General features: G+C 48.8%; 1 protein-coding gene across 1 annotated transcript in view; it reads left to right on the forward strand.

Annotated features, from left to right (window-relative positions):
- The first annotated feature begins 267 nt into the window (after positions 1-267).
- The window catches only part of OPRD1 (opioid receptor delta 1), a 28,481-nt gene continuing 10,126 nt past the window's right edge, over positions 268-18,622 (forward strand). Inside the window, exon 1 of the mRNA XM_063105467.1 lies at positions 268-494. Within this exon, the coding sequence (XP_062961537.1) occupies positions 268-494 (227 nt within the window). The remainder of the gene's footprint in view (positions 495-18,622) is intronic.

Genomic DNA, 18,622 nt, shown 5'->3' on the forward strand with positions numbered 1-18,622 from the left:
GCGCGCGGCGGGCGAGTCCGAGGATCCCGCAGCGGCTCCGAGGATCCCGCAGCGGCTCCTGGCTCACAGCGCACGGGGCGAGGGGAGCGGGCGGGCGCCGGGGGCAGGGCCAGTGCCGGCGGAGAGGAAGGCGGTGGAGACTCGGAGAAATCCAGGCGGCGGCGGCGGCCGCGGCCTCCTGCTTTCGCGCGCCCCTCGCGCCAGATCCCTGCGCCCAGGGCGCACTGTGGAGAGGGACGCGGCACCCGCCGCGCGGCAGCCATGGAGATGGAGCCAGCCCCCTCCGCCGGCGCCGAGCTGCAGCCCCCGCTCCTCGCCAACGCCTCGGACGCCTACCCCAGCGCCTCCCCCAGCGCGGGCGCCAATGCGTCGGGGCAGCCGGGCGCACAGAGCGCCTCGTCCCTCGCCCTGGCTATCGCCATCACTGCGCTCTACTCAGCCGTGTGCGCCGTGGGGCTGCTAGGCAACGTGCTTGTCATGTTCGGCATCGTCCGGTGAGTCCCCGGGGTGAGGGTGGGGACCACCCGGCGTGAGTCTTGGGACCCTAACACAGGACCCCAGACTCCCGAGGCCTCCGTAGTTCCCCCAGGGGACGCCTGGTGCCCAGCGGGGAGGCCACTTCCATTGAGAGATGGACGCGGGAATGTGTATCTCCGTTGTGTGTGTGTGTGTGCGTGCGTGTGCGCGCTTGCTTGCTTGCTTATCTAAATAATATTTGATCATCTGTTGGCATTCTCTTGCTTCTGCATCGGGGTTGTGGGATAGTTTGGCGACAATTTATGTGCCTGTCACAGTTTGTGAGTGTGTGCTTGCTTGTGACAGTACAAGTGTATGTTTGGACCCCTGAAACCTCCTAGAGGTGGGCAGAGATGCTCTACAGTGCCACTGGTTTTGGGGGAGACAGCTGTGTGTGGGCACTAGGTACTGGGTTGGGGACAGAAGAGTGTTGTTGTGTCTGCACCGTGCTGTGGGGGCACTCACCAGGTCACATTTGGTGATCGTCTATTGGGTTCCCTGTGTTGGTGTGTGTTTGTCTCAGACTGTCAATTTGTGATTCTCTCTGTATGAGAATGTGACAATGTGACTGTTGTTTCTTGTCAAACCCCTGAAACCCTAGGGGAAGGGGAGCACCCAGAGTGGCTTTGGGCACTTATGTGTGTGCAGCTGTGGGTGCCTTTGCCAATGGAGAGCCCATGGTTCCTGGATACAGTGGGTGACGACTGTGGGCCAGCCCACCGGTTCTCTGCTCCCTCCCCCAGTGGCCATCTGGTCAGGAACTCTGGATATAATCCAGAGAGGCCTCATCCACCTCACGAATGCCCTCTCCCATTTCCTTCCTTCCTTTAACAGTCTTTTCCTGCCAAAAGCAGCAGTGGTCGTTTGGGCTGGAATGGAGTTTGTGCTTTCACCCCGGAAGTGAGGTTCTCTTCCTGGTATCTATGGATAGTGTTGGGACCTTCTCAGAGAGTCTAAAACATAATCAGCTTGCCCCAGAAGTAGCCCCACAGACACAGCCCCACCAGCTCAGACATGAGCTAAAAGGGTTAAGAGGAAACTCCCATCCTTAAAACAACAAAGATGCCCTGATATTTGCTGCTAGTTGGAAATGGGTCCTTCATGTTGCTTGACTGAAGACACAACCCTAAACCTCTCTGGGCCATGGTGCCAGCAGGCAGGGCAGAGGGCAGATCATGGACTCAGAGGCTGGAGATGTGAACTGGGGTCTCAGCCCAGTCACTGATGCCCAGGCACCGTTCCCCCTGCCCCACCTTTGTCTGCCTTAGTTTCCTTGTCTGAAGAATAGAGACCTGCTCTCCTCGATTGGAAAGTATGAATTCCACAGTATGGGGTCTCTGCAGGGCAGAATGTGGTATGTTGGACCATTAGATGGGGTGTGTACGTGTCCAGGGGCTTTGGCATTGGTGATCTCTGGGGGATCCTTTGCTCCCCCAGAAAGAGTGGAAAGTGCGAGAATTTCCTGCCTTTTCAATGACTCATCACCAGCTATAGTGGGAAAATTCCCCTAAGCACAGGCAGGATTGTCTTTGCTTTGTGTTTAGTGATTCTCCCCACATTGCAGGCTTAGAGTCAGCCCAACCTATATATTAATCCCCACTCTGCCACGAACTGGCTGTGACTTGGGTGAATCACTTAGCTTCTTTGAGCCTCAGTTTCTTCATCTATAGAATGGGGTAATATTAGAAACCCTCTTCAACGGTGTTGCTGTGAGGTGTCAGAGAAAGAGCATATCTAATGCAGCTGGCCTGGTGCCTGGATCCAATAAATGAAAGCTGTCTGTATGAGGAGGAGAAAATTTCCAGATCCTGCAGAATCCAGTGCCAACTGACGAAGGGAGCATGAGGGAGGTGCTTGTCTCGAGGTGGGCCTGAGAATAGCTCCGATTCTGAAAGTTCCAGGTTCCTGGCACATACTGTCTCCAGGTGCTCAAATCTGGGAAAAGCTGAGCATCATGTGTTTGGTCCCATTTCTAGCCTTTTCCCTAGGGCCTTCTGGCAGGTGGGCTGATGAGCACAGCTTCCCCGCCACCATTAAGCAAGAGAAGGGCCTCCCACCTCTGAGGGTCCACGCTGGGAGGCTCTGGGCTCAGCCTGCCAGGTGTTTTCCCAACCAGCCTTCCCGCAATCGCTTTGTCAGATGTATGCAAACACTCCAGGTCCCTGTGTTACTAAGACGTTTCCCTGCGGTCTTAGCACTTAGTTACCGTCTATGTGCTAACTGAATCTCTGGCTGTGATTTTAATCCTCACCTACAACCTTGTGGGCTAGGCATGGGAAGCATCAGCTTCACTCATGTTTCACAAAGAAAATGAGGAAGCTGCGGCTCAGAGAGGGGCAGGGTGCTTGTTCTCCTAAGGTCCAGCAGCTAGCACTAGACCCAGAGCTAGAATCCCAGTCTTATGACTCCAAGTCCAGAACTTTTCCCAGAGTTGCCTGGAGTAGGGATAGTCAAAGCTTTGCATGGGTGGAGGTGGCAAAATCCTGTTCCTCTTCTGCAGAGAATGGTGGAGACCGAAGGTCTGTGGTCCTACACATCATTCAGCCCATGTGTCTTAGGCTGCTGTCCTTCGGGGAGGAGAAGAGATGGGGACTGGCACTTAGTCCTTCCCCATCGAGAGGGAGCCTGAGGACAGGGCAGCTGCCTGGGGCTCGGCTTCTGCTGAAAAAGTCCCAAGAGCAGGTGTCAGTGAAAGAGCATATGTGATACCGCTGGCCTGGTATGACACAGCCAGGGAGAGGGCAGCCGAGGGTGGAGACTCTTTAAGAGCTCCTTGAGCTCTGGGCTGTCTGTGGTTCCCTGGCACCCCATGCAGGGCCTGGTACACTAAGAAATGAGTCGGTTGATTGGTTGAATGATGAGTGATGGATTGAATGAATGAATTCTGTCTATCAATCCTGAGTTTAGGCAGTTTGGGGGACAGGGGAAGGTTTGCCAGGGAAGATCCAGAGGATCCTTGGGGCAGGAAAGTAGGGTGATGTAGTGGGTAGAGCTGGACTCTGGAACCAGACATATCTGAGTTCAAAGCCACTTGCTTGCTGTGTACTTGGGCTAGCGACTCTCTGAAGCTCATTTCCTCATCTTTAAAGTGGGAATAACAACAACGCATCCAGGTTGGGGTGAGATTAGAGATAACATGTGATAACAGAGCCTTTTAGACCCTAAGCCTTCTGAGAAGAGGAAGGGGCTCGCTGTGAAGGCATGAAAGGAATTAACTCATTCAAGAACATTCTATGGACACACTGTACTAGATGCTGGGATACAATGCTGAGGAAAAAAATAAACCATCCCACCCTCGTGGAGCTTAGGGTCTGGCGGGAGAAACACACACTCATCAGCTAGTCATTCAAAAACTGACATTTGTAGCTGTGCTAAGGGCTATATATGAAAGAGTACGTGGGGGCTTTGGGAGCCTGTAATGGGGGCGGGGAAGGTCTCACCTGGCCAGAGAGATCAAAGAAGGCCTCTGAGGAGCTAAAGGGTGACGAGGGGCAATAAGGAAAAAGCCAAGGGAAGAGCTGTGACAGGGAAGTATGACAAAGACAAGGGCCTGAAAAAAGAACCAGGAATTTCAGAATTCTAGGCCACAAAGCCTTTGTCTCACTCTGGTCTTCTCCCTGCTCCGTGGAGCCACTTGACAAAGCCCACTTGTCCTTCTGGATGCACGAGAGGGGCCTCCAGGAACTGCTCTGAGCAAACAGCCTGTGGATCCTGGGAACAGGGAACAAGGCTTCTGTGAAGTGTGAGCAGGGTTTCTCAGGACATCTGGTCCCCAAGGTAGGGCATCCTTTTCTGCTCCTGCAGTGTGAGTTCAGTGAGGAGGGTGACTTGCTGTCGGCCGTGGGATGTCCCAGGTCCTCAGAGCAGACATATGACAGAGTTGGTGCCCTCAGCGAGGCTGGCATCTCAGAGAATTCCACTGGCAGCCCACTAGGTAGGGTGGAGTGTGAAGGGATTAGCAGACCCCTCATCGCTGGCAGGTGACCTCTTCCCTCCCTCTACATGGCCTAGAACTCCCAGATTTGCCCACCCCAGAATCTGGGTAGGAGAATGGAGTCAGTACTTTTCTACCTGGCCTCTTGTCTGTTCCGCAGCCCTCTCTGTCTCCCTGTCTCCTCTCTCTGGTCCTGGTTTCAGCTGGTTTGCACCCGGCATGTGTCTCCACCCCTCTTAACCTCCCACCCTGCCTCCAGGTGACTGTCTCAGGCCATGTGCTTCTCTGCCCCTTGATCTCTCCTCAGCGTATGTCTCTTCTGACTCTTCTCCTTGTGTCAAATGCTGGCTGCCACCTACTAAGATTTTTAGCAAGTTGGATTGCCTCTCTGCACCTGAGTGTCTTCACCTGTGAAGTATGGCTAATAGTACGTACCTCGCAGGTGCCCTTGTGCTCAAGGCTGGATAAGATGATGTTGGTAAAGCATGGTGTTTTCCCTCCATCTGAGGTGACTGAGCACACAGCGGGGAGGAAAGGTTGAGCCAGGCAGCATGAGCAGGGGCAGCGTCACAACAGGTGAGTGAGGGGCTCTGGTTGTCCCCTCTGTCTACTGCTGAGGTGCCAAGGACTGCTGAAAAAGATGCCCAAGTGTCAACTTGGCAGAATTGGGGCACCGAGTTCCTGACTTGTTTTCGGAGGCCCAGCTTGCCTTCCTGTCTTCCTCCCCTCTCTTGCCTAGGTCGGGGTCCAGACCTAGGGCCCCCAGGCCAGGAAAGATTTTAGTGAGATGACACAGTGCGGTGGTAAAGGTCACAACTAGGGGTCAGGCAGTGTTCACTCTGAATCCTAGCTTGATCACATCTCAGGAGTGTGGCTTTGGGCAAATAGCTTACCTTCCCTGAGCCTCATTTCCTCATTTGAAATATTGGAGAGATCATGATAGGTTTTTACAGAATTCAATGAGGTCATGCATGTAAGGGCCTAGTGCAGCACCTGGCATGCCATATGCTGTGATTAACCAGCCCTCCTGCAGCTGCTGCAGGTGGACAGAGTGGATGGCTGTTGAGGCCTGCTTCTCATTTTCTATGTTTTCCACTTTGGGTCCTTTCCTGTGTCCTATATTGGCTTCCCATTTCCTCATCCAACAAGCATTTGCTGATGCTGACCTTTGCCAGGCCTGTCCAGCCTCAGCTCCCACTGCCCAGCTTAAATCTCATTATGGCCTCTGGCTCTAACACAGCCATGCCCCGTGGGACCCCCTGGTTAGTTATAACTCCAGGGACAAGCGCAGCCTCCTGGAGCTGTGGGAGTCCAGGGGAGGCGCCTGACCCAGCTAGAGGAGGTGATGCCAGTGCTGAGTTGTGAGGGGAGCAGCAGTTGGCTACATGGAGAGGTGGGGACAGAGCATTCCAGGCAGAAGGAGCAGCAGGAGCAATGACAGGTTCAGAGGATGATCAGAGCTGCAGAGGGCAGGGAGGTTCACCACAGCTGAGCTGAGAGTACCAGAGCCCGGGGTGGCTGTGAGAATGAAGAGGCTGCAAGGAGAAAAGCAGGGAAGGCCTTGCAAGCAGTTGTCTGCCTCACCATGGTTATCAAAAGCACCTGCTGTGTGCTGAGCATTGGCCGGACCTGGGAGCCGGTGATGAATCTGCTGACTTAGTCCCTGCCTTCCAAAATCCCTGATGAGGTGCAAATGTTAGAGGGACTCCATGGACCAGCCCCAGGTAATTGGAGGTAGTCATTCTGGTGGCAAGGGGAAAAGGGAGGACTTAGGAGAAGCCCAGAGACAGGCCCGGCGTGGCTGTGTTAAGGCCAGAAACGGCTGAGGCTCGAGCTGTGAGTCTGGACGTGGGAGCTGAAGCTGGGCAGGTCCTCAGGTCCTATGGTAAGGCCAGCCGTGCTGGGGAATGAGGGAGCTTTGGGTCACAGGCCATGGAGAAGAGGATTTTGGAGCAATCTGTGTATAATGGTGTTCAAGAGTACGAATTTTGTGTGGGTGTGGGTGGGTGGAGTGGATGGGGAGTGGCTCAGTGTGGGGAAACCAGAGAGACAGGCTCAAGGCAATGGAAAGGGGGCCATGTGACTTTGGACAGGTCTTCGAAACCCTGGCCTCAGTTGTCCCCTTTCTGAAATGGAGTTAACATGACCTACCAAGAAGGCGGGAGGCTGGGCTGGGTGCCTTCTGGTGAGGCTCAGTAAGGAGAACAAGCAGCAGCCCTGGGCACTGCTCCTGCTAAACCTCCTGGCCTTGCCCCAGAGCCTGCCACTTCCTAGATCTTGGGTTTGTTCCCTGGAGAGTGTATGTGACTCACAGACACATGGGGATCAGTCCTGAAGTCACCGAAGACACCAAAGAGCCTTTTCCTGATCCTCTGTCACGTGTCAGAGGCTCCTCCAAGCTGCAGCACAACCTTACAATGGAGGTTTTATGTTCTCATTTATAGGTGGGGATGCAAAGACTCCAGGGGAGCCAGTGCCTCTCACAGCAAGAGGGGGTGGAGTCAAGACGTCAACCCAGGTCTTTCTGACTCCAAAATCACTCCATGATTTTGTATCACTGCTGTCCATTAGACACATGAAGAATGGGAGCGAGAGCTGGGGATGTCTAGATGGAGAGGCAAGAAACAGGACAGATTGCTTTCTGCAAATCTCTAAGGCTCCAATGTGGGGTAACAGCAGTTGAGAGCCTGAACATCAGAGCCAGAATGACCAGGAATCACATCCCAGCTGTGCCACTTACTAAGAGAGTGAGCATGAGCAAGACATACACAATGTCTCCGAGCCTCAGTTTTCTCATCTCTGATATGGGAGTAGTGATAGAACTTCATAGGGTGTATGTTAGTCTGTTTCTATTGCTTATATCAAAATACCTGTTGATATGTAATAAAACAAAAGTTATTGCTTATGGTTTTGGAGGCTGGGAAATCCACAGTCCAGGGAACATGTGGTGAAGTGATTCTTTGGTGGTGGCTTTACAGCAATGCAGGGGTCTCACATGGCAGAAGATGGCAGAGTAGAGAGAGACTCTCACGTGCTCTCCTTTTAAAGCCCTCAGAACTACGCCCCTGACCACCATTATTAATGCATTCACTATGGCATGGTCCTACAATCTAATCACCTCTTCAAGGCCCCACATTTCGATTACCATAATAGGATTTCCCACCCTCTTTACGCTGTCCCAGTGGGACTAAGTTTTGGGGGGACATCAATCCACAGCAGGGTGGTTATGAGGTTTTCAGGAGGTATGATGTGAGGGACTGCAGCACAGAACCAGGCATTTGGTAAGTATTCAATAAATGTTTTCCGTAATCATGACTTTTTAGAAGAGGAGCAAGATTTGCTTCTCATTCATTTGGTCGACATTTATCAAGCCCCGGAGGAACTAGAATTATTGGGTGGATGCTATATAGGGAAACTTTATCAGTTCAATATTAGAAATTTTCTTTTACAATAAAGGTAACACAGTAGTTATTTAAGAAAATATGAAGAAGTTTAAGCAGAGACAGGCATTACCCATAATCCTACCACAAAGAGAAAAGCTTTGTCATTATGACGTATTTCCTTCCCCTCTCACTGTGTGTGTGTGTGTGTGTGTATTTATTTATTTTAATGAAATCGGGATCACATATTGAAATCATGACCACATTATATATAATATTTTGCAAGATGCCTTTTCACTTCACATTATATCATTATATCGTGACTATGTTCTCACACTATCAAACATTTTTTTTTTATCAAATGTGTTCTATTTGGGGGGACATATATAATTTCCACTGTTATGCCAATCTAAATAATGCTGCTGTGAACATTCTTGAACGCATCTGTTTATGCACATCTGGTATTATTTCTATAAGGAATTTTCCCACAGTCAAAGCTCTTCAAGAAGGTACAGGCTGCTGTGTAATGTAGGGAACTTCCTGTCGTTGAAGGTATATAAGCAGACACTGGAAAAACCACAGGGTGGAGGTTTGGCATTGGAGATTTAGATGGAGGAAAGATAAGACAAGCATAACCCCGCCGCTGAGATTCAAAGAGTGAATCTCAATGCTGTGATCTCAGATTCACCTCCCCCCATCCCTGGCAGATGTCTGGACTTTGAAAGGCAGGGGGCCATGCAAGGGCAAGGCATGATTTCATTAACCTTAGAGTCCTGGGACCTCAAAATCAAATTGGCTGCCCAGAACATCATAACATGCACAAGAAGAAGGATAATCTTGGGGTTGAACAGAGAGCCTGGTTTAAATTAGCAGTTGACAATCATGCAGGCTGTAGCAGCCCCATTACCAGCAGGGGGGTGTGAGGTGGGGTGGGGTGTCTGGGCTGTGTTCTATTGATTTATAGCTCCCAGTGCAGCTGCAGAAATCAGCAGCTTTGTCTTTGGCCAGGAAGGGTGTATATAGAAAGAATTTTGTCTTCTATAAGCTTCCTAGTCTTTTATAAGTGGAAAGAACTCAAACTTCAAAGTCTTGTGATGTCAGAAAAGCCCCATTCAAAGAACACCACACTGGGAGAGGCAGAAGTCTCCTGCCCTGCAGAAATAACCTTGTCACCAAGGCTTAGAACTTTTAATCATGGGTGATAATTCTCCTTATTGAACACCTATTTTGTGACAGACAGTCTGTTTAGAGACAGACGTATGTGTATTATCCTGTTTAATTCTCACAGAACCCATGCTGAGGTGAGTGTTGTTGCTCTTATTTATAGATGAGGAAACTCGAGGCTCAAAGAAATGACACAATGTGCCTAAGTGGGTCAGACTGAAATTAGAAGAGTATCATTCTGAGCCCAGCCCCATACTTTACCCATTGCCCTGTCCTCTGCCACCCTGTATGTCAGTTCAGCCCTCATTTACAGATGAGGAAACTGAGGCCTGGAGAGGTTCTGTGTCTGTTGAGCTGGTGGCCAAGACAGTACTGGAGCTCATCTTTCCTACCCTTTGCCCCCTCCCCTTGGATCTCTTTGCACACTTAGAATTATCTGAGTTACGGGAGAGCCAAAGGATGGCTGGAGAGAGTAATACTTAGGAGCATGACAAATAGGTTCTTGCACAGGGCAGCCTGGCCTGGGGGACACTGACAACATCTCACAGGCCCAAAGAACCCCAAGTTTCCTGGAGCAGGGCCAGCAGCTGGAGAGGCAGTCCTATCCTTCAGAGGCAGACAGACTGGGGTTCAAATCCAGGTTTGCTTCTTGCTGGCCGTCCACCCTTGGGCTCAGTGAGTTGAGCCTATCTTCTCATCTGTGAAATGAGGAGGAGAGGAAAACCCCCCATCACAGGGTTGGGGCAAAAATACATTCAGCAGCCCCTGCTAAGTTCCAGGCACAGTTCTAGATGCTGGGACTGCAACCATGATGAAGACAGTCCCTGCCCTCATGGAGCTGCTGTTCTACTGGGGAAAAGATAGACAGTAAACAAATAGATATAAGGCCAGGCAAATAAGTGAACTAAAACACGCCTGGGTGAGAGAGAGTGCAGGGCTGCAGTTGTATATGGGGAGGTTGGGGAGGAAGGGAAAAATGAGCAGAGACCTGTTAGGAGGGAATGTTTTAGGCAGAGGGCAAAAGTTAAAAGAGATGATGTAGATCTGGCTTTAGCACAGCAGGAAGCTGTTGGTGATAATGATGCCTTTTGGCTCTGTTGTCCAGCACTTGGGAAACAGGGGCGGGGATTAAGCCAAGGAAGAGAAGCTGCTTCTCATGGCCCGGCCAGATGCCCCTGCAGGACAGATGGAGGTAATCTGTTTCCCTTGGTTACAAAAACTCATCCTTCCAGAGTGCTAGGAAATGCCCCACATCTAGTGATTTTCCATTCCTCACTGGTGAGATGGAGTGGAGCTGTCCTGACAGGAGGGGCAGGTAGCCACAAGACATTCCCTCCCTGCCCAGGCCTTGACATCCCAGATAAGAGAGGGCTCAACAGCAAAGCTCAGCATATTGATTTGGCGGGAGTTAACTCCAAAAGTAGAACTGTTGACCTTTCTGACTGCTGACAAGGTGGCCATCTCCGTGCCAAGCGCCTCTTGTATATTATCTCACTTAATTCTCCCAACTCTAGGAGGTTGGTACTGTGTTTCTCTCCATTTAACAGATGAGGAAACTGAGGCTCAGAGATGATAGTTCACTTGCCCAGGGCCATAGTTGGGAAGTGGTGGCTTTGGCCTTTCAACCGAGGTCCCCTTGACTCCCAGATCCCAGGTGTGCAAAGTGTCTGTGAAGCAATGTCTGTGAAGAACGTCAAACCCGAGATATCCTGTGGGAAAACCTCTTTTTCATGCAGCCAGGGGTTGGGAGGGGCAATGGAGCAGAGTAGACTTACTTGTAAAGTTATTAAAATAATAAATTCTTAATCAATAAAATGAAAGTGAAACTGTTGTGTGCCAGGCAGAGGGAGATGTCATGAGAAGTAACACACAGCATGGCCAAAGACCTGGAGGTAGAAACTTGGACTTTTCAGAACACCTGACTTTAGATCTTGGTTCTGTCCACTGTCCATTCCTGGACAAGCACCTTTCCTCTTTGGTCCACAGTTTCCTTCTGTGAACTAAATGTGAGTATGCCGAGACCAACTTCCCAGGGTGGGAGAGATTCAAATGAGAGAATGTGTGTGAAGTGCTCTGCACAGGGACTCACTGGCCTGTTGTCCTCAATGAGAGTCCCTTGGGGGGAAGGAACATGTTAGGCAAACTGTGTAACTTGTACACAGTGGTCACTAAGAATGATAACCTTTTTTTTTTTTTTGGCAGCTGGCCGGTACAGGGATGGAACCCTGGACCTTGGAGTTATCAGCACCATGCTCTGGCCAACTGAGCTAACTGGCCAGCCCCTAAGAATGATAACCTTGTAGGCATTAGTTTTACATGGAATTGTGGGATTGAAACATTAACTTGGCAGATGGTAAGGACTTAAAATCCTTAGGAACCTAGAAATTGCAACTGTGGCAAAAATGGGCACGTGTTTGATGAGTTGGAAGGCTCTGCACAGGAGACTTTACATGCACACTTGCATTTAATCTTTGCAACACTTCTGTGAGGTAGGAACAGATGTGCCCATTTTACAGGTGAAGAAGCTGAGGCACAGAGATGAAAGATTTTTGTCCAAGGGACACCTGGTTAGTAAGTGTCTGACTGCAGAGCCTGCCCTCTCTTCATTTTATCACGGTGCCTCTCATCACATTTGATCTCCAATAACCCAACTTGGGTGATTGTTGTCATCGCCCTTTTCTGGGTGAGGGGACTATGTGGCACCAGCTTTAGTCTAGAGCATGGGCTTTGGGTCTCTATCAGTCATGGTCCTATCGGAGAAAAAGAACAACTAGGATTTGTTTCGAGGATTTGGCTTTGTGGGGTCTGGCTAGGCAAGCCTGAAATTTGCAGGACATGTGGCAGGCTGGGAATTCTCAGGCAAGAAAGTAATACGGTCCACTTGTGGAGCCTCTTCTTCCTCTGGAAAACCTCAGTTTTGTTCTTAAGGCCTTTGAACTGATTAGATCAGTCCAACCCAGATTATCAAGGATAATCTATAAAATTGACTGACTGTAGATGTTAACCACATCTACAAAATACCTTCACAGCAACACCTAAATTAGTCTTTGATTAAATAACTGGGCACTATAGTCTAGCCAAAGTGACATATAAAACTAACCATCACAGGGACAGACAGACCTAGGCTTGAGTCCTGGTACTACATCGCATGGGCTGTATGACCTTGGGCAAGTTTCTCCACCTCTCTGAGCCTGAGTCCCCTTGTTTGCCAAATGTTGTGGTAGTACTTACCACAGTCAGTTGTTGTCAGGATTAAATGCAGTGATGTAAATCCAGTGACTTTGTCCAATGCCTGTCACATAGAAAGAGGGGAGACATGCAAAAATAGATGGTCATGACAGTGTTTTATAATCGTAGTGCATTTGCTTGTTTATGTGTTTGCCTTCTCTTCTCCTGGTTGCTCCTGGAGGGGAGGAACTGTGTTCCATTCATCTTCTATCCTGTTTCCTAGTTCAGTCCCTGACCCTAAGAAGGCATCACTAAGTATTTCTTAAATATCTAGTTGGCAGTTTATTAATGAGATTCCTTCTGTGGAGTTGTTGGGATATGTAATAAAAATCCCTCAATTTTAAGCCAAGAGGGAAATAAGATGTGCAGGAACCTGAGGACGCCATCCCCTCCAGAGTAACCCCTTACTCTTTAGCTTAGTAAATCTTTCCTCCAGGAAGCCTTCTCTGATGCCCCAGGCCAACAGATAACCCTTCTTTGTGTTTCTGCAGTGTCCTGTGGGTCCCTCATCAGAGCAGGGACCATGCACTATTTTAAATACCTGGTTGCTCATCTCTCTCTGTCTCCCCACTGATGAGTGGGGTGAGGGACGTATCCTTTGTTCAGAGCTGGAGCCCTAGCTGAGGGCCCGACACTCAGGCAGCATGTCAGTAGGTGTTTGTAGGAGGGCTGTGTCCTATTTCCAGAAACCCATGGGCTGACGTGCCACACTTGAGGGACTCTGCTTTCTTGGGGACTCAATTGTGTCTGGCTGTCCCATCTGCTGGCCCAACCATCCTCAAGCCAGAAGCAGGGCCAGGGTGAAGGAGCAGAGCTTCCCTTCCCTGGCCTCCACGAGTGTGTTGTGGTTCTTGCACTGAACTGAACAAGGCATCTATCCTGTTTATTGTTGAGTGTGACCTGGCTGGCCTTCCCACTCATGTTCAACTCTGGGGCCTTTTATTTCCGTGTTCCAGACCTTAATCTTCTCCTATGACATACTCACTGGGTTTTGTTATAATTAACCACTTTCCTTCCACAGGCCTTGCCAAAACTGAGACAGCTAATTAATTTCTGGCCACTTGCCATTCCCGTTAAATTGTGGGCAGGGACACAGCTTGCAGCCCTTGCCGCCCAGCCGGGCTTGTTTTACCAGTGAGGAGAGGAGCCACCCTGTGTCTGCAAATAGAGGGAGCCCCAGCTGGACCCCAGCTGGCTGGCAGTTACTTGAATTAAGCTGTTTGCTCCTCTGTAGTGTGCAGGGCCTTGGTGATCACTGGTGTAGCTGTGCCTCAGTTTCCTCATTTGTAAAACAAAGAGATTGAACTTGACATGCAGGGAGAAGATAGTGGGTTCTGGAGTCTGAGGGCCGTGAGGACCAACTAAGGCCCTGCTATTCCTAGCTGTGGGCCTTTTGGTAAGTTACTTCACCTCTCTGAGCCTCAACATTCCTCACCTGTAAAATGGGGATAATAGTGCTCACTTCCTGTGGTGGTTGTGCAGATTCGGTGGGATAATGAACACATGCATGCCACATAGCAGGGAAACCGGCACATAGTAGGTACCCATAAATACTCTCACCAGCCACCTTTCCTTTTAGTGCTAATGATCTATATTCCTGATGAAAAAAGGCCACTGTTGAGAGAACTGAGAACAATTTTAACAGATATTGCTTCTGTGTTTTAGGTCACGGCTGGCAAGATGGTTAACCCCGTTGTATTAGTTCCCTTAGGCTGCCATAACAAATTACCATAAACTGGGTGACTGAAAACAATATAAATGTATTTTCTCACAGTTCAGGAGGCTGGAAGTCTGAAATCAAGGTGTTGGTAGGGCCACGCTCCTTCTGAAGGCTCTGAGGAAGAATCAGTCCTTGCCTAACCTCTGGTGGTTGCTGGCAATCCTGGACATCCTTGGCTTGCAGCTACGTCACTCCAAGTTTTTCCTCTGTTTTCACATGACCATGTTCCCTTTGTGTCTCTATCCATGTGTCTCTGTCCACGCCCTTTCCTCTTCTTATAAGGACATCAGTCATACTGGGTTTAGGGCTCTCCCTAATCTAGTATGACCTCATCTTAACTAATTACATCTGCAAAGATCCTATTTCCAAGTAAGTTCACATTCTGAGGTCCCAGGTGGAGATGCGCTTTTTGGGGGCACACTGTTCAATCCAGTACGCCCTCCAAGGCTCACTTTCCTCCTCTGTAAAGTGAGGATAATAATAGCAGCTATTTCATAGGGTTGTTGGAGTGATTAAGTGAGATGATCTATGTAATGTCATGGTAGAATTCAGCAGAATGTGTTGGGCATGGGTAAGCACTGCATCAGTGTCACTGCTGAGATGGAAGTGCTGGTGAAGATGATTATAGTGATGGAGACCGTTCCATCTGTACAACTACCCTACATTGGTCAACCACCGAACACAGGAACCTGGAACATAGATGTCTACTAAGAGCCCGGGGCCTCATCAGGAATTCTGAAGTCTTGGGCAGGACCCCTCTTTCCCTTTGGCCTCAGCCATCTTGAACCCTCACCTGAGACTGAGCTCCTGGGAAGGCAGTTTGGAGAAGTCAAAAGAACTTGGTCTCCCAGAAGTCAGGAGCCAATTCTCTGTGTGACTTGTACAACTGTCTTCCCCTCTCCAGCCCTCTGTTTTCCCATCTGTAAAGTGGGAGTGGAGGTTTGGCAGTCCCTAGGGCTGCCGAAACAAATTACTGCAAACTTGATGGCTTAAAACAGAAATTTATTCTCTCACAGTTCTGGAGGCCAGAAGTCTAAAATCAAGGTGTCTGAAGTGTCCTGGGGAGAATCTTTCCTTGCCTCTTCCGGTTTCTGGTGGCTCCAGGCATTCCTCACCTGTGGCCGCATCACTCTGATCTGTGCTCCAGCTTCACATGGCCTCCTCTTCTCTCTGTGTGTCTCTTACAAGGACACTTATCATTGGAATCAGGGCCCATCCAGATAATCCGGGATGAGCTCATCTTGAACTCCTTAACTTAATTATGTGTGCAAATGCTTCTGTGTTGTTTGAGCATTTTATAGGGAACAGCTGTTATTTTTGAGCATTCAAGAAGCATTTGAAATTAAAATTTAATTCTAAGTACTCCAGCAATCCACACTGCATTTGGTTTGGAACCATATGAGTTTTGCTCTAGGCTAAAGCCATTTTGTTCAGTTTGGTTCCTGAGGTGCCACAAGGTCTACCTGACTAAGTGTTGATGTTCTTACCTTGTTGCTGCTGCTGTTACTGTTTTTAATCTGAGGTCTCTTGCCCCTATTTGAACCCCATGGGCTGTTGAACATAAGTGGGGGAAGAAAAAAACAAAACACCCTCCGTTTAGTTAAAAACAAATTAGCTACCTTGTTTGGTTTTTTAAATTTTATTTATTTATTTAGCTACCTTGGATAAATGATCTGAGTGAGCATTTCCACTCACCACTGGCAGAGCTGAGTCACTTCAAACTCAGGGCAAACAGGAACAGGCTCAGGTGTCCTTCAGGGGACCTGGGTTAGTCCAGGTTGAAGATGGGAGAAAGGAGGGAGGGAGAAAGGAAGAGATGCCCCAGTTGAGCTCTTTGGTCTGTGGTTCGTTATCTGCGAGGATCAGGGCACCTTGACATCTTCACACAAGGATCCTCCAGTGAATGCTATGTCTCCTCTGTCCCTGGCCTTGTGTTGAGTGCTGGAGTACAGTGTGAGCGAGACACAGTTTCTGCCTGAAGGATGTCCCAGTGTAGTGTGGAAGACAGATACATTAACATTTATTCATTCCACAAATGTGTTTTGAGCACCTGCTTTGTGCTAGGCACTGCTGTAGGTTCTAGGCTTGTAGTGATGACCAAGACAAATGCGGTCCCTGCCTTCGGGCAGCTTACATTTTAATTGTCAGAGTATGTGAGGGGCACACAGAGTACTCTGGGTCCAGAGGAAAGACACTAAGACTGAAGTCAAGAGGAAGGCACTGGGATTTGGGGGAAGAGCACTGGGTTTGAATGTCGAGTCTTCCTTACTCTGCAACCTTGGGCAAGTTCCTTTAGTGCTCTCTATAAATTGGGGATAATAAATATTATGTACTCCTTTGGGGTGCTGTGAGGATTAAATGATGTAAAATGCTTATCCCAGTGCCTGGCACATAGTAAGTGTCCAACAAATGTTCTTTATCTATTAAAAAAATATATAGGTGTGAAGAGTATGTAAGTCATTCCTAAGAAAGACCTGGCATACAGTTATTGTCCATAAATACTGGTTGCCAACCCGTTGTGATCAGAGGTGCATGTTTTGTTCTGAATTGACCTCTCCTCCTTAGCCTCCTGGACCCCATGATTATGCCTGTGACATTGTTCTGATGTTTATAAGTCTGGTTCTCCCCGTCCCCACCTGGGCTCTGAGCAGATTGTCTCCAGATCCCTGGACTATGGCAGGGTCAAGGAACACATGAAAAAGAGACCAGTGTGATGGAGCAGGCCCACCGCTGGAGCAGTTCATAGCACTTGGTCCTGGCCTCCAGACTGGGAGGCTCATCGTGGCCAGTATTTGATAAGCTGGGGCAGGTGGCAGAGAGGCTGGGGAAAGTGAATATCAAAGCACAGACCCAAGTGGTTTGAGCTTGAGCTCTGGAAACCAGCTAGATCTAAGTTTGAATCACTGTTACTGTCACTGTTACTTCTTAGCTGGGTGTCTTTGAGTGAGCCATCTAACTTAGCTCATCTCTAGAATGAGGATGGTGTTAACACCCAAGTTTGCAGTGAGGATGAAATGGAATCATGCATTCATTGCTTTTGGCATAGTGTCTGGCACATGAAAGAAGAAAGTCAGAGAATATTGCTTAAAGAAAACAAACAACCTGCCAGAACAGTCCCATGATTCCTTATACAAATGAGGGAAGGTATTGACCTTTTTCTGGGCACAAGGATTAAGACGTCAGCCTCTCTGACCAGCTGTTCTGAGTTTGCCTGGTGAGAAAATTCTTACTAGGAGATTAGGTGTCAGGGTATTCAGCTGAGAAGCCCAGTTCTCTGGAGGCCCAGGAACGTGCATGAATTTAATGTGGCACTGGCTGTGCAGGCTGAGTGGGAGAAGGCACTTCAAACACAGAGCACACACAATCTCCATCAAGTTGAAAGAAAATTAATGGAGGTAGTGATGATCTTCCTGCAACGGGGCTCATTTGACAGAAGATGGAATGGGTTTAGTGCTCTGAAGCGTGCTCAGCCACTTGGTGCTTTGTTTAAAGGAAGCCTCACTGAGGACTGAGAAAGACGGTAGGGAGCAAGTTCCCCAGCAGCTGCATTAATTCAAGATGATCTAATGGGGATTTAGACTTAGAAAAAAAGCAAAGGGTTTCCCAAAGGCATCTCAGAGTCAATAGAGGTTCAGCCAGAGCTTTGCTGTCCTCACCCCTTGGGTTGGATCCAATGGATGATGATTAAACCCTAAGAGAAAAAAAGCAGAAAAATATCAGGGGGGAAAAAACAAAAGGGCTGCCAGTTCTCATCTACATGCTGGCCTGTAAGCTAGATGCTTTCACATGTGTTGGCTCTTAAAAAGCATCATTACACTGAAATTACCATTGAGGAAACAGGTTCAGAAAGGTGAAGTGATTGCTTCAAAATCACTCAACTGTGAATGTTGAGGAGCCGAGATCTGAATGGCTCTAAAGAATCCCCTCACCCCACTCTCAGGCTTAGAAACTAGACACAGTGATGACAGCTCTTGATTACCCACAACTTCTTTTTTTATTGTGGTAAAATAGATACACATCAAGAATACCATTTTAACCATTTTTAACTGTGCAGTTCAGTGACATTAAATACATTCACATTATTGTGCATCCATCACTACCATCCGTCTCCAGAACTTTTTTCATCTTCCCAAACGGAAACTCTATACCCACTAAACAATAAGTCCCCTTACTCCCCTTCCCGCAGCCCCTGGTACCCCCCATTCTTTCTTATTTATTTATTTATTATTAGCATATTCATCGTTAAAAATCATACTTATTCTTTATGCCTTTTATCCAATCTCTCCTCTTCCCCCTTCCTCCCTCCCCTCCCCCCTCTAATAACCATAGATTTGTTCTCTCCATCTGATAGATTAACTGATCCTCTGTTGGTTTGTTGCCTAGATGATCTGTCCAGTACTAAGACAGGTGTGATCAAGTCCTCCCCTGTTATCATAAATCAGATGCTGCTTCTGTTACTCTGGAGTGTGCTTTGTGGAGAGAGAGGACCTCTTCTTTTTTCTTTTCTTGTTTGGTCTCCACTGGTGCCCCTCCTTGTGTCAATGCAGTTGAGAGTCTGGTGTGCCATCTGCACTGTGGCTGTGACTGCTGCTATAGAGACTAGCCACGTTTGTGGCAGCCGTGGCAACTGCAGTAGCTATGGTGGGCTACCCACGTGGAAATGGTGTTTTTCGTGTGCTC

This window comes from Cynocephalus volans, chromosome 8 (assembly GCF_027409185.1).
Source record: "Cynocephalus volans isolate mCynVol1 chromosome 8, mCynVol1.pri, whole genome shotgun sequence".
Classification (NCBI taxonomy): domain Eukaryota; kingdom Metazoa; phylum Chordata; class Mammalia; order Dermoptera; family Cynocephalidae; genus Cynocephalus; species Cynocephalus volans.